At 42.5% G+C, this 16,734-nt stretch overlaps 1 protein-coding gene across 17 annotated transcripts in view; it reads right to left on the reverse strand.

The window, feature by feature from the left end:
- Nucleotides 1-1,294: 1,294 nt before the first annotated feature.
- Nucleotides 1,295-16,734, reverse strand: part of Camkii (Calcium/calmodulin-dependent protein kinase II) — a 251,592-nt gene continuing 236,152 nt past the window's right edge. For all 17 annotated transcript variants that reach the window (XM_076798725.1, XM_076798721.1, XM_076798726.1 and 14 more), the window contains one exon: nucleotides 1,295-16,497. In XM_076798725.1, the coding sequence (XP_076654840.1) occupies nucleotides 16,365-16,497 (133 nt within the window). In that variant the 3' untranslated portion in view covers nucleotides 1,295-16,364. The remainder of the gene's footprint in view (nucleotides 16,498-16,734) is intronic.

Raw genomic sequence — 16,734 nt, forward strand, 5'->3', positions numbered from 1 at the left:
TAAAAACGTTTTCATTGGAATTTACTGAATTGACTTCTTTGTTTAAGCATCACATTACAATGAAAATCGTACAAAGTTTAAGTAAATTCAATCTTCTCCCTTCTATAAGACGTTTCACTTTTATATGTTTTGTGTTTGATAGGTTTAGTGTTAACAACTAGACTGCGGATCTTTATACATTTATAATATAAATGCTATAACATAAAATTCGATAGAAGTTAGCACGATTTTTCTTTGTTTTGGATCTGCAGAGGCTGTTTCATTTCATTCTATTATCTTAAAATTTGTCTACAAAAATTGGAAATTGCATAAACATCCGTAGTCTGTTAATAACATACATATTTATTAATGTTCAGAATCTTCATCATAAGCATGACTCGATACTGTAGGGCAAGGGGTTAGCGTTTCCTCCCACACTGCTCTCGCGGTTCACAAGATCCTGACAAGGATCGATGGATCCTTGAAGTGTCCCAGTTAACCAAATGTTTCTAGCAAATTTAGCGTAATGTTTGCACCACACTTTGCGAGCAAAAGACTTGCCCATTTGGTACCAAACCTTGCTTGAAGCAGAATTTGGTCTCCATATTATATGAATTTGGCACCAAAATTTGCCGACAAATTCCTAGTCAAATTCGGAGGCAGATGGATCGCAAATTGAGTGTAAGGTTTGCAGGCAAAATTCCATGCCAAATTGGAGCCAAAAATTGGTTTCGTTCGGTTCTCGTTATAGAGGGCAGGTCGCTCGCACTAAGAGCGGACCTTGTTCGCAAAAGTGGTGCGTGAACACCACAATGTACATTGAAAGACAAAGCGCCGTAAAAAATGTGTTTCAAAAAATAAAATATATGTATAAATGTATTATACTTCGATTTTGCCCGATATTTGCATTCAGATTAAGGTTAGGTTCTCTCTTAGTGCGACCGACCTGCCCCCTATGACGAAGCTGAACGAAGCCAAGGTTTAGCTTCCATTTGCCACTCAAATACCGAGCCTAATGCGGAAACATATGGTTAAGAATTTGGAGACAAATTTTGTTGAAAAATTCAAAGCAAATTGTTTACTGAGGTGATCGACTCGGAGAAGGCGGAAACTCTGCCGACTGTCTCGGAGACAGAAAATCGGGTAAGTATAAAAATTCTATACAAATAAAAAGAGACAAATAATTACGTAAAATCTGAACAGGATAAAAAATACTTTAAATCGATCGGTTCCGCCGATTGATCCTTTCCGTGAACGCTCGCAGGAGGAAGAACGATCGGAGGTGGTCGCCGAAAGTGTAGAACGTAGACGTGTGTGTATTTCCTTGTTTTATTTCTCTGAACATTAGGACAAAATTGTAATCAATCGCTTATCCGTTTACCGTAAATCCAATAATGTCTGTAATAATGAATTAGCGTTATATTAAATGTACCGATGAGAGATTTTTTTTTCTTTTAATAATCGCACACTTTCTCACTCGATCTCTCTTTTTCTCTCTCTCTCTCTCGTCTCTCGCAAGTTCTCTCTTTCTCTCTTGCACACTCTCTCACGCACACTCTCTCTCTCTCTCTCTCTCTCTCTCTCTCTCTCTCTCTCAAGCGCGCACGGCACACGCTCCCTTTCTCGGTCTCTACGGAATCGGCAGGATCGACGGCGGTGCTCGATCCCTGCCGCCAAGGGATCCAGGATCGAGCCGAGATCGACCGGAAACGGCCTCGCGCGGTCGATCTCCGTCGCTTCGGACCTCGACACCCGCTGGAAACCGGAAATCGGCTACACTTGGCCACCGATCGAGAAATTTCCCCGATAAATTCCACGGAAAAATTGATCTATCGACACGTCCTAGCCGGACGCTGGATCTTCACGCGAAATTACAATTTTTGTTTACCTCTGAGCGCCGACGAAAGTCGTGAGCGACTTGTTTCTCAGGAATTCGAAGAAACAACTTTAAACAAAGAGAACTGTCCGCCAATGTCTCACTGTCCCGTCTGGATCGAAAGGTGTTCCGGTTATGTCTAGATTTTTCTGGATCGGAGCCGTCGCGCACCGCTCGCGGACCGGACCTGTGGATCATCGATCACGCGAGCTGCCCGAGGACGCGATTCGCGACCGAGAAGTTCGAGTAAACACGTACCGCGAAGTCGAATGAACGATAAAACCGGCGCGGCGGTTTATCTCGATCGATAAACGCCGCCGGATAATTTTAGAAGGAGGCTAGAAGATCGTCCAAGGCCGCGACACGCTGATCGCCGGATTTAATTTCGTTTGACGGAGGAGGGGGAAGATTTCCCGGTATTCCCGAGCGATAACGCGCGCGAGACTTTATCTTTAATCGCGGTGACGCATTTCCTTATCGATTTTAGGGAATCTCGAGATCCGTTCGAGTGTCCAACCTCGAGATCCACCGCAGAGATCACAGCGTCGAACGAGGTCGTCGATCACGTGCGAGCCCCTTGGGCCCGGAAGATGGATCTCGGTCTCGGAGAAAGAAAGAAATGGATAAAAAGGGAGGAAAGGACCAGGGGAGCCCTTCCCGTTATAAGTCAGTGCAAGCCTCGCGTTTAAAAGTCAGTGGAACTAGTCACACCACCCCGAGGGGTATACCCCGTGAGGGGCCGAGGAATGTAACATAACACGGCCGGGTGTATCGGTGTGAGACCACTACTAATCCAATAACGAAACTTCTTTGTTTTTCATTATCTTTTTATGGGACTGCCGCTAACATATTCGTCGCATTTTTCTGATTAAAATGAAACCAAATTTGATATAATTCCAATGATATTTACTTGTGTAATAGGCTGCGGGTTTTACGCATTTATGACAAGAATGATTAGTTGCAATTTGAAGCAATGAAGAGATTTAAGAATATTAATGTGTTGGTGTCAGCTTGTTAATTTGATATCATTCCGATGATATTTACTTGCGTAATGAACAGACTGCGGATGTTCATGTAATGTCCAATTTTTGTGGACAAATTTTAAGAAAATAGAATGAAATGAAATCCTATTTTTCATGGGAACAGCTTCTGCAAATCCAAAACAAAGAAAAATCGTACTAAATTTGATCGAATTTTATATTATAGCATTTTTTGAAAATTTTCAGAAGCCGTAAATGTATAAAGATTCGCAGAATTTTCATGGGAACAGTTTCTGCAGATCCAAAACAAAGAAGAATCGTACTAAATTTGATCGAATTTTACATTGTAGCATTTTTTGAACATTTTCATAAGCCATATAATTGCGTTTCGGACGCGAAGGAGAATGGAAAGTATGAAAAAGAAAGCTTGGCGTGAGCTCAGGTCTTTAAATAAAAAATTGAACTTTTTTATCATTAATTATTTTTTTACGAAACTTTCACCAATATATTTGTGGCATTTATCTAATTAAAATGGCACCAAACGAGATATAATTGGGATCATATTTAATTTTCTGTTAATGTAATTGTAACGGGAAGTAACTTTGATCGTTGCCACGTCAAAATTCCTTTTTTATTTTAATCATGTCAACAAGCTGACAGGAACACATTAATGTTCTTAAATATTTTTAATCTCTTCATTGCTTCAAATTGCAACTACTCATTCTTGTCATAAATGCACAAAATCCGCAGTCTATTCATTACACAAGTAAATACCATTGGAATTATATCATATTTCGTTTCGTTTTAATAAAAAAAAAAATGCCACGAATATGTTGGTGAAAGTCCCATAAAAAAAAAAAATAATGAAAAACAAAGAAGTTTTGTAATTGGATTAGTAATGGTCTTCTGGTCTCACACCGATATACCCGGTGTGCAACGTTGTATCAGAGAAAGACATTTTCTCCAGCCTTATTGTCACTGTCCCTCTATAAGTCACAGATTTATGACACATAGACGGATAGTGACATTTCCAGCGTGCACTGTGTATTTCAGATGCAACGTTCGGGCGAGAACCTCGGATTTCGTCTAAATGTCTCTCGCCGGAACCGCGCAAGTGACTTATAGCGGGAATTCGCCGTAGATCGTCGAGAATCGATTCTTTTCGTTAAAAGTTCTTTTTCGTAGGACGACAAATACGATTGATAAATCAACTTCTTCTCGGTCTCGATAAGCGTCAGTTCGGACAAATTTCTCCGGGTTTTCCGAGCGCAGCGGGTGTCCACGAATTGCACCATCGTTCTCTTTCGCTATCGTTTCTCGTGGCTGCCATCCGTTCTGCCATCGCAACGCTCAAGAAGTAAAAACACGAATCGTGGTCGCGAGTCCCACGCGGATAAATCCTCCAACGCGCGGTGACGGTAATCATAGTAACAATAACAATGACAATCAATAATGATGACAGTAATAATCATGACAATAATATCAATAAGAATAGTTAGTGAACGTTTACAATCTATTACAATATTTAGTTCTCGGAGGGGACGTCGCTCAGATTGTTTCGAGGCACAGTTGGATCGCACGTCCGCTGATCAAATTTCATCTCTCTCTCTCTCTCGCTCTCTTTCTCACTCTTTCTCATTCTCTCTCATACACACTCTCTCTCTCTCTCTCCCTCTCCCTCCCTTTCTCTCTCTCGCTCTTGCGTGTGTATCTATCTGTTAGGGGACGCGAAAACTTTGTCTCTGGTTTTCTCTTCTGTTCTGGCGGTGCCATTTTTCCTCTGCTCTTGTTGCTCTTCAGCATCTCCTCGTCCTTCGTCATTAAGCTCGAAAGGATTTTTTTGGTTACAAACACCGCGTTCTCAGCGTTTTTGTGTTTTCCGTTTTCTTCGTTTCTTTTGTTTTTTAATTCGTCAAGGTTCGACCCGCTTGACGCGCGCGCGCGCGCGCGTGCGCTCTCGCTCGTCGTCACTTCTAAAAAGAGCGAGATTTAAAAAATCCTGGTAGCGTACGATTACCAGTCCGGTTTTGCGTGTACGTGTACGTGTATGCGTCCCGTCGAGATCATCTTCATTTCTTCTCGATCGATCCCGACGAGAATCATCCGTTCCAGTCCCTTTCGTCGATCTCGGAGAGGATATGTAAAGAGTATATTCGTTGATCGTTGTTCGATCATCGTTTTTTTCTTTCCGTCCGGTCTGTCAATTTTAGTCGTCGCGAGCGCGCGCCAAACGAGGATCGAAGACGCGGCGAACCGTCGATCTAATAGATCGTCGATCGACGGTAACCGGGGCATCGTGCAAAATTAACCGAGCTGTACCTCAAAGATACTGATCGCGCGCGCGCGCGTGCGCCGTCTCCGGCCAACAGAGACGCGCACGCTAGATACAATTAATTATCAACTATGCGTAGTACAAGTGGATTCGCAAAAAGGTACGGAACGATAAAAAATTCATCGACGCGGGATCGAAGTTACGCGGAGACGAGCCGAGAGGAGTGGGGAGAAGAGGAGTGGAGGGGAGAGGATTTCCCCTCTTTCCCCTCCTCTCTCTCTCTCTCTCTCTCTCTCTCGCGTTGTCTCTTTGTTTTTCCGCGTTCGGTTTTAGAAGTCGAAAGAAGACCTCGTGGTCTCGGGTTCTCGAAGCTAAAAGAGGGCGGGATCGAGAGAGTACCGATCGAGGATCGATGATCGAAGAACCTTATCTTCTGTAGTCCAACAATTTCCCAAGAATTAGCTAGTTGATCGTTTGTCCTTGAGGAAACAAGCAAGGAAAGTGCAATTATAGAACGAGATTCGAGATCAATTGACAAACGAAGCTGCTACCGCTTCTGGCAAATTAAGTCGATTCAATTGTAATAAATAGACTGGCGGAGTCGATGCATTTACGAATGGATAAGAACAGCGAACAGATGGAGAGAATTAAGAGTATATATATATATAGATATATTTATCGATAAAATCTGATCACCGAATGATCGCCGAGGGACGATCGCGGTTCGACCGATCGATCGGATGAGGGTGAGAGAGCTTGAATTACGTCTACCGAAGATCTTAGTGTAAGTCCTTAAGCTAACGAAACGCTAAATGGAAGAAAGAAATGTTCATAGAGTACTACGTGTCTCGTTGATCGACGATACGGAAGAGCCTCGCGACCATTCCTCGCCAAACCGTTCGAAGCTGTTCTCTCGTTGTTCTCGATCGGGACACGAGAGTCCTCTCGATCGGGATGTACAATAGATATCTGACCCGTGGCGCCCTCTCGATCGGTACTCTAGGTTCTCCGAGCGATCGAGACTTCGCGTACGCGGGGCGGCTCCGGATCACGATCGCCACGCCGCGCGACTCCAGGAAAATGGAGAATTGCAAAAATGGAGGAGATGCGAACTCTCGATGGAGGAACTTGATTATTCTCGATTATGCGCGCGAGACGGTCACCGATTTCGTTTACGCGAAATCCGCTTCTTCGATATTTTATCGGGTCACCGGTGTGTTTGTCCGAGAACGTGACACTGTGAGAAAAAATCGTCGATCGAGTTTGCTCGATTATAGTGATAATCCTGCGTACGCCAGCTCTTTTCGAAGGTCATGCATCTTTCTCTCTCTCTCTCTCTCTCTCTCTCTCTCTCTCTCTCTCTCTCTCTCTCTTTCTGTATGTACGCTCGGTTCGGTTGTATGTATATAGGTAAATATGTTTTTGTAAAGTCACCGAGTATTCGCGAGTAATTGTCTGCGAGAGAAGACGATCTGTCGCCCTGAACGATTCGCAAAAAGGTTTCTGAACGATTTTAGTCTCTAGGCTGTCGAGTCGACTTGGTAATTAATTCGGTATAGCGAAGCGGCGGCGCGCACGCACGCTTCCCGTTCCGACGATAGAGTTCGCCGCCATTTTGATCCCTCGCGAACTCGGAGAGACACTACTTTCTTGTCGGTCATGGATCGGATGAAATCGGAAATAACGAAGAAGAAGACAACACCGATTTTAGAGACTACGCGAAACGACATTCCGACCGAATGGATAAATTTCGAATACAGTGATTTCTCTATATATGTCGCCAAGGCCTGGGTTATAAAGGTCGCGGAATTATAACCCGTGAGGGGCCGTGAAGCTCGAGAGGCCTCGGAAGTCGAGGAGTGTAAACATAACACCGCCCGCTTGGGTATGTCTCCTGGACGATACGTGACGCTGGCAAGACCCCTGTTGGTGACATATATCGAAAATTCATTGTAAATCGTTCGATTAGGGGAAATAGACGGCGAATCATGGCAGCGTGCGCGCCCCGACTTCCTCCGTTTCCGTTTCGCTGATTGTTTGGTTTGCTATTCGCAACGTGACGGTCGAAACGAGCTACGGAAAGGTCCTCTTGATCCTTATATACAATTACGACGAGACACGTTCACGTTTAGTGTAAGAATGAAGAAGAGTCGCGGAGACCGTCAGCTGGGAAAAAGTATAGAAACTCGCGCGCGGCACCCAAAGAATATATCCGCACGTCGAACGACGCGACGTAGCTTCGTAGAAATTAGTGTGATCTCTTTTGTCTTCTATCTAACAACAGCTTTGAACCACTGGGAACGATCGAGTATATCGAAGAAAAAAGCGAACGATAAAAATACTTCGTTTTACTCCACCTCTACTATTCTCGTGTTCTTCTTTTTTTTTTCTTTTTTTTTTTTTTTGGTTTCTTTTCTCGTATTTTCCCGTAGACAGGGAAACTGATATCCAGGCAAAATTTCCCTAGCATCTCCGGCCGTCCCTGAATCTCCTCTTTGAACCTAATCCTCGAGCGTATCCGTGCTTCCGGCTCCGTTGCTTCCTTCCGGAGCAGATCTTGCTGAAAGTAGCCTCGTTTTCGATCTCGCGATCTGCGCAAGCCCGAGAGCTGCGCGTCGCAACGCATACTCGCGATTCGCTTCAAAATTGAAACCAGGGACCAAAAATAACGGTTATTCCAAAAAAACCATTAATAAACAGTTTTGATTATTATTGAAATTTAAGATAATCTATACAAAATATAAAGAAAAAAATTCGAAAATGTTTATAAATATCGATTTTCATACTTTTTGGTTACAAATAACAGTTATTAGTGTCCAAAAACTTGGATCCATCTCGATAACTGCTACCGATGAAGAAAAACCGTTTCGATTGCTCAAAGCAGTTATCGATGAGAGAAGTTCATCTCGATCGCTCATAACAACTATGAATGAGAGAAGTTCACTTCGATCACTTATAACAGTTATCAATGAGACAAGTTTATTTTGATCACTCGTAACAGTTGTCACTGAGACAAGTTTATTTTGATCACTCATAATAGTTATCAATGAAAGAAATTTATTTCGATCGCTCATCGTCGACAACTATTACGAGCGACTGAAATAAATTTCTCCCATTGATAACTGTTACGAGTGGTCGAAATGTACTTCTCTTATCGATAACTGTTATGTACGATCGAAATAAATTGATCTCATTGATAACTGTTATGAACGATCGAAATAAATTGATCTCAATGATAACTGTTATGAACGATCGAAATAAACTTCTCTCGTCGATAACTGTTATGAGTAGACTGCGGATTTTATGCATTTATGACAAAAATGGGTAGGCGTACTTTAAAACAGTAAAAACATTAGAAGAATTTTAAAATACTGTTAGATTATTTTCAACCTATTGAACATATTAGGTAAGAATATAAATTTCTATTTCACCCCAGTCTGTTGCAAAATTTTTATTTTGCATAAAGATCCACAGTCTAGTTGTGAGTGATCGAAATGTACTTCTCTCATTGATAACTGTTATAAACGATCGAAATAAATGTCTCTCGTTAATAACTGTTATGAGCGACCGAAATGAACTTCTCTCGTCGATAACTGTTATTAGCGATCGAAATAAATTTCTCTCAATGATAACTGTTATGAACGATCGAAATAAACTTCTCTCGTCGATAACTGTTATGAGTAGACTGCGGATTTTATGCATTTATGACAAAAATGGGTAGGCGTACTTTAAAACAGTAAAAACATTAGAAGAATTTTAAAATACTGTTAGATTATTTTCAACCTATTGAACATATTAGGTAAGAATATAAATTTCTATTTCACTCCAGTCTGTTGCAAAATTTTTATTTTGCATAAAGATCCACAGTCTAGTTGTGAGTGATCGAAATGTACTTCTCTCATTGATAACTGTTATTAGCGATCGAAATAAATTTCTCTCACCGATAACTGTTATAAGTGATCCAAATGAATTTCTGTCAACGATAACATTTGCGAACGAAAGAGAAAGTTTTCGGTTACTTGTAATCGTTATTTGCAACCAATACGATTTTAGTCGATGAAATATTTGTTACTCCATGACTTTTTTTCTTTTTCGTTATAACAGTTATGGTCCCTGATTGAAACTGCCGGCAACGTGAACCGCGAGCTCCTGCGTGTTTCGGCAAGTAGAAAACCAGGATTCTGGGGCCATTTTTCGGACATTGCAAAATTTCGGACGATCGTGTATCGCGAATTTGCATAGTTGTTGCGCGTTGAAACGACGCGAGACGTTTTGCAGAGCTCTGTCGCGGTTTTGGAACAGGATTTCCGGTGAACACGAGACGGAACGCAGCCTCCAGCGATTGTAAAACGGATAATTAACGATCTCTCTGGGGACGAGGTGAGGATTCGTGTTCGTTAACGCGACTAGTGGATCCCGGTAGACTTGTACGGAATGTGAGAAAACCTCGGAGACTGTAGAACAATTAACGCTACTATACATAATAACGGTACGCGTAAAAGCTTATGATTATGCTCGAAGAGACAACTGGAGAACGGGGGGTTGTTTACCCGTTTCTTGTATCAGTAAAACAACGACTTTCAGCAAAATCCGATGCGGGCAAGCGAGATACGTTTCCTCCGCGTATAAAAACCATTTCGAATTCTCTCTTTCTCTCGTTCTTTCTTTCTTTCTTTCTCGCTCTCTCTTTCTCTCTCTCTCTCTCTCTCTCTCTCTCTCTCTCTTTCGCTTTCTCTCGTGCATTCTCTCTGTTCTCCTCTCGTCCAATAAGAAACAACACGTACGTATAATAATAACGCGCGCGAGCGAGCGAGTGCTTCCGCGAGAATAAACCGTCTCTCACCTCGGTTTTCCCTTTAGTCAAATCGATTAGGATGTTACCGAAATGGCGCGCATCGTTCCCTCGTGCACGCGCCAGACGTCAATGGCCCCCGACATCGTCTCAGCAGTTCGAGAGCTTAATTCGTAAATGAGTTTAGACAATCAATTAGATAACGAACTCTTACCGTCGAGAGTGATTCGAGCCTACTTTCCTCTTTCTACGCCCGATCGAGGACTACCAAATAATGATCGATAAACACTTATAGACAATCTTGACGATGCCTCTAAACACTTTGAAAAAAGTTCCTTATATCGATTCTGAACTGCTAAATCCTGGTGCGGGACCATTACGTGTCCGCTCGTGCTCGGAAACGTGTATAACGAAGACACCGCTTTTTTTTTGCCTATTTGCCATCCTCTATTATCGTAGACTTTCTATTTTTTTTGGTTTTTTTTTTCTTCTCCGCTCGTTTTCTCGTGTGTCCTGCGTCGCATGCATTCGCACGCTCGATTAAGAATACTTTGTTTTCTTTTGTTTTGTCGTAGGAAAAAGAAAGGTCGTACAATTTTCGTGTAGCCCTTACACAACGATTACAATTTTTTTCTAGCGCCTCCTTTTTCTCTTAGACATTCTCTCTTTTTCTCTCTCTCTCTCTCTCTCTCTCTCTCTCTCTTTCACACTCTCGCTCATTCTCACGCTCTCTCAATTTCCTTACTTTCTCGTTTTTTGTCCCCGGCAATTTTCGCATACATCTTGCGTATTCGCTATTCCAAACAGTTCGCTTCGCTTCTGAACACTTTCCCGTTAAACCCTTAAATATTTTTTCTCCTAGCCTGTGTATATGTGTGTTTGTATGCGTGTGTGTGCGTGTACGCGTCTGTGTGTCTGTGTCGCTTCGGGTTCGACTTCGTTTTGTTCTCTTTCACCTCCGTTTGTATTCTCTTTTTCTTTTATAATAATTAATAATAATAATATAGTAATAGTAGTAGTTCGTAACGTGTAATGATAATCGTGTAATAACAATGATAATAAATCAGTAATCGTTTTTTTTGTTTTTTTATACAACAATCACACGTAGAAGCGACGAATTAGAGTAGTAGAAATAACTGTTTTTTTCCCTTAAGTTTTAATTCTTTATGTTTATATTTATATTTATAATATAGTATCTGCAATATATTAAATCGTTTTCTTTCTCAATCTCTCTCTCTCTCTCTCTCTCTCTCTCACTCACTCACTCTCTTTCTTTCTTTTTCTCTCTCTCTCTCTCTGTATCTGTATCAATATACATACGCGGTAGGTCGCGGTGCGCGCGCGTTCCCGGAATCGGAAAAACTCGTTCACGCCTACGAAAAACCGGAAGTCTCTTCGACTTCCGGTTCCACGGACTCCTCTATCCTATCCCGAGTTTGCAGTCCATTCGAAATTTTCTGTTGATCTTACATCGAAAAGAAAATCGTAATCTGCAAATTCATTAAGAGCATCACCTAAAATCAACCCCTTGCACTGCTATTTATTTTAAGGGTAAATCGACTAGACCTCCGTTGGTCACGATTAGACTGCGAATTTTATGCATTTATGATAAAAATTGGTAGGCCTAATTTAAGACAGTAAAAGCACTTGGAGAATTTAAATATACTATTATATAATTTTCGACATACTAAACATATCAAGCAGGAAATTAAATATCCACCCCAGTTTGTTGCAATTCAGGTAGAAATTTTTTATTTTGCATATAGATCCGCAGTCCAGTCGTGATATACACGGAGAAAAGAATGTAAGAATGTCTACAGATTACTCTCAAGTGATTCAAGTGATTGTGAAGAAAGAAAGAAACACACATAACTGTGTGTTAGCCCCTTGTACTATAATATCGAGTCAGACTCGTGACGAAGACTTTGAACAGAATTTAAATTGAAGTTGAAATTCTATTTTATCTTAGCCAATATTTAGCCATTACAGAACACGTGGATATACAATAAATATAAATTCGAACCGAATGGATATACAATAAATATAAATTCGAACAGAATTTTCTAAATATGTATATTATTAATTCCCCTTAAATTGAAATTGAAATTCTATTTTATCGTAGCCAATATTCAGCCATTACAGAACACGTGGATATACAATAAATATGAATTCGAACAGAATGGATATATAATAAATATAAATTCGAACAGAACTTTCTAAATATGTATATTATCAATTCCCCTTAAATTGAAATTGAAATTCTATTTTATCGTAGCCAATATTCAGCCATTGCAGAACACGTGGACATACAATAAATATAAATTCTCTATTTCTCCTAGTAGATTATAGAATCAAATTATATAGAATTATATAGCATATAATATAGATGTATTGACATATGTTATAGATTATAGGCATCAAAAAAGTTCTAATCATTGTAATCATAAAATAAATTGTAGCGCAAGGGGTTAACCACGTGGAGAAAGACATTTAGCAGATTTTCTTTTGAATCTTGCGAACATTATACAGCGCAAGGAGTCGATTCGCGCTCGCAGAACAAGTCGAAAATCATCCATTTTGAATGGGGGCGGTGCAAACGAGGGTTGAACGCCGAAGATCTACGTCAAAGCATTCTTCGGCGTCAACAGTTTCGCGGCAGCAGAGAGAGGTTCTCCAGGAACCGGAAACCGCATCACACAACAGACATACGTGGACTAGAATGCAACAGCGCGACGAAATTGCACGGAAAAGTGCACCGTTTCGCGATCACGAGCGCGCGCGCGCGCACCCATATACATGATCATAACATACACGTATATATCTATATATCTATATATCTATATATCTATATATCTACATATGTATATATAGATATATTTATATAACAAGATGGCAAAAAATGTTGCTCCGATTTTCTCTACTTTCCCCTAATCAGCCACCCGTTTCTGGGCGCTTCTCTTTCTCTCTCGTACTCTCTCTCTTTCTCTCTCTCTCTCTCTCTCTCTCTCTCTCTCTCTCTCTCCCGGTTTAAGTCGATATATTTAGTAATAGAGGATGTACGAACGTGTAGAAAGATTCATTATTCTCGTGTTTAATGAAGGTAAATTCGACGAAAAACTTGCTCGATCACGGATCACCAGCCCAGGCTCTCCGCGGTTCCCGTCTCACGCTTCCGGTCGGTTCGAAGAAAGAGAAGAGAGGAGAAAGAGAAAGAGAGCATAAAGCGAGAGAGAGAGAGAGAGAGAGAGAGAGAGAGAGAGAGAGAGAGAGAGAGAGAGAGGGGACTCTCCTCTCTCGCGAATCTAGTTTCCCAATCACCGGAAGCGGATCGATATATATATATACATATACATTTATATAATTTGTGTATATATACGGGGGAAGCCACGATTCTTCGTGGATCGTTGGTTTCCTCCGAAGACAGGCATTCAGAGAACCACCGATCTCTTTTCTCTCTTCTCCCTCTCCCCCCGCTTCCTCTATCTGTTCGTTGCTTTGCGAACACTATATCATTCTCCATTTTCTCTCCTTCTCTGTCTCACCCTCTCTTTCTTGAAGAGAGAGAGAGAGTCTGTACTCTGCATCTGTCTGTCGTCGGTGTTACGTTTCTTTCACCTTGGCTCTCACGATGAGGTAACAACGTTTGAAGATCGCTCTTCCGTTTCTCGGACGATCGCGCGCCTACTGTTTCTCTAGATCTCTCACTGTCGATCTCATTTTCTCTCCATATCACACTCTCTCTCTCTCTCTCTCTCTCTCTCTCTCTGTCTCTCTCTCTCTCTCTCTCTCTGTCTCTTTCTCTCTTCGTGTCTACGTGTGTGTCCTCTGTATGATCAACCCTTTGGAATCTAGTCGATCGTGCCGAGACGTTGGCGAAATTTTGCGTCGACGCGACGACGCTAGACGAGCTCGTTCTCAGGGGCAGAAGCAACGTTTTGCTTTTCCTTAGATCGTGTGAACAATGCCGGATCGATATACATATTTGTCGCTAGACTGTGGCTCTTCTCTGTACTCGCGAGAGAAAGTTGTTGCTGTCGCACGAACATACACAGTCTGACCCGCGTGTATAGAATTTCGAGTATTCATTGCGGAAATCAAATCCGTCGCGAATCTAGATCGTTGAACAAGACGAGTGCGAGTTTCATCGAAGAACGACCTGTCACGTGTTTACCCCTAATAGTTATGTTAACGATAGAATAGAGTAAAATATATGTATATATATATATATATATACTAATAACAGAGTAGTCGAATTATAGTTGCAGCAATTGTACAGAGAGAACTTGTTGTGGGCTTTTTCTCGCGGTATTCTGTCCCCGTACAGCGCATCGCAAACGAGATCCATAGAGAATAATCGAATAAAACGCTATTAAAGGCTGTTGCGTGGTGAAATGAGCTTTGGCAACCGAATAATACTTTAGCAATTTCTCTTAACGATATACCTCGAAGCAAACGCTGCGCAGCAGCACCAACAAATCCGAACAGGTTCGACCACAGGTACAGCCTCGTACAACCAGGTACAACTTTCCAGGTGACCAGTGAAATTCACCATCGACGTCGCACGCACAATTCACCAACAATCTACGCCACAATGCGCGCCAAGATTTAAACCAACAAATTGCTCGACGTGTGTTCTGTACGCCTGTATGTTTCTCTGTTTGCCTGTGTGTGTGTGTTTGCGCGCGAGTCTGTTTGTGTGTGTGTGTCTGTGTCTATGTGTCGCGCGTGCTCGACAATACACGAATAACTTGGTACCGTCGTAACGGGAGACGAGAACGAAAAGTTCGAAGAAAAAACAAACAAAAAAGAGTTACATGGAAGATTGTTCTGTACAGCGACTATCGTACCAACTAAATTATACGTGGATGCCGACGTGCCGGCGCCATCTCGCCGATCGCGGTCCTCTTCCCACGGACTTCCGGTCCGTACTATGCGTCGATGCCCAGCACCGACTCGACTGGAACACCTTTCCGCCCCGATTTCCGTTCGCCACCGGTTCGACCATGCCCCCACCCCACGATCCGGAACCATTTCACCATTCCTCCGATCGTAAGGAGCATTTATGGCCCACGGTTTACCTTTTTTCCATCGATCGGTCTCACCTTTTCACCGTCGGATTTTCTACCTGAGCTTGAACCCCCATTTTTATTGCGACACCCCCTTCCTCGATCAATACGGCTGGTTATCCTTATCTATCTACCCCCTCCCCCAGCTCCTCTGATCCTTAACGATCGATCGCCTGATCGTCCGGAGCTCCGAAGATGTCCTCTTGCTCTCCAGCTATTTTTCTAGCCAGGGGCGGCTCTCTTCTCGCTGTTGCAGTGTGATTTTGCTTGCCGAAGATCCTTCCTAGACCCGAACCTTGCCATAGATCCTCCTGAAGATTCTTTCTAGACCTGAGCCTTTCCATAGATCCCCCTGAAGATCCTTCCTAGATCTGAGCCTTTTCATAGAACCCCATGAAGATTCTTTCTAGACCTGAGCGTTGCCATAGATCCTCCTGAAGATTCTGTCTAGACCTGAGTCTTTCCATAAATCCTCCTGAAGATTCTTTCTAGACCTGAGCCTTTTCATAGATACTCCTGAAGATCCTTCCTAGACCTGAGCCTTTGCATAGATCCTCCTGAAGATCCTTCCTAGAACTGAGCCTTGCCATAGATCCTCCTGAAGATCCTTCCTAGACCTGTGTCTTTAGATCCTCCTGAAGATCCTTCCTAGACCTGAGCCTTTAGATCCTTCCGGTCGAGTTTCCTAGATTACAGTCGAGGTCCCACCATAGTCTTTCTACCGATCAGGGCAAGAACGAGTTCTTCAGCTTCTTGTGGCCCATTTTCTCGGATCCTGCAGAGGATCCTCTTCTTGCAGGACTTCCGGTGGAGTCTCGGGAGGTCGAACGAGGTCTCGCGGACCTCGCTCGCGGCGTTTCCGGTTCTCCGTGGCGCTGCAGCAAGCGTGTAGAGTTTAGTCGACCGACGAACCAATAAATATACGTGGAGACCCGCGCGCGCGTTCACTGTATATTTATGTATGTATATCGATCTATCTAACCGGTACGAGTTTGTTCGTCGCGCGTCTACTGTGTGTGTTCTCTCGCATAATCTTTTTTTTCTTTTTGCGTACGCGTTACGCGTGTGGTTCGTGTGTGTGTGTGTGTGTGCTTGCGTGTGTCTGGGTGTGTGTACGTGTGTGAGAAAGAGAGTTTTCTGTGTGATCTTTGTTATTGGCTTTTGTTCAGGTTCTTGCACGGTTCGTTCTGTTCCACGCGTCGAGGCGACGAGCGTCCACCGACACATCGGCCATTTTTCTTCTTCATCTTCGTCTTCTTCTTCATCTTAGGTTTCTTCCCCTTTTTCTCTTCTTCTGCTCCTGATTCTACTTCTCCTCTTCTGCTGCTTCACAACTTCAACATCAACCTCAACTTCCGCTCGCTTCTACTCTTCCTCCCACGCGCGGCTCGTCGCCGATTTACTTGTGGCTGAAGGAAAATGGCGACGGTCCCGTCACCGCGCTCCGATGGAAATGCACGTTCTGCCATTTGTTGTCCCTCTTGTGCCACACGCGGCTCTCCTCGGTCTGCTGAGTGTGCGCTACACCTTGTCTGTAATGTATAGAGGGGGTCTCATTAACAAGATTTCATCAGCAAAGCGATCATTTCACTAAAAAATAAAAATTAAAATAAAATTAAAAACCTTCAACATCCAAAATATTATTCTTTTCAGATAATTGTGGAATCGAGGGTAACGTTTTCAATAGAAAATTCTGAAATTGAAAGTGAAACTAATTATTCTAAGAACTGATTACACAACATGCTATAACAGGTTTCAATGATTGTTTT

This window comes from Halictus rubicundus, chromosome 13 (assembly GCF_050948215.1).
Source record: "Halictus rubicundus isolate RS-2024b chromosome 13, iyHalRubi1_principal, whole genome shotgun sequence".
NCBI classification, from domain to species: domain Eukaryota; kingdom Metazoa; phylum Arthropoda; class Insecta; order Hymenoptera; family Halictidae; genus Halictus; species Halictus rubicundus.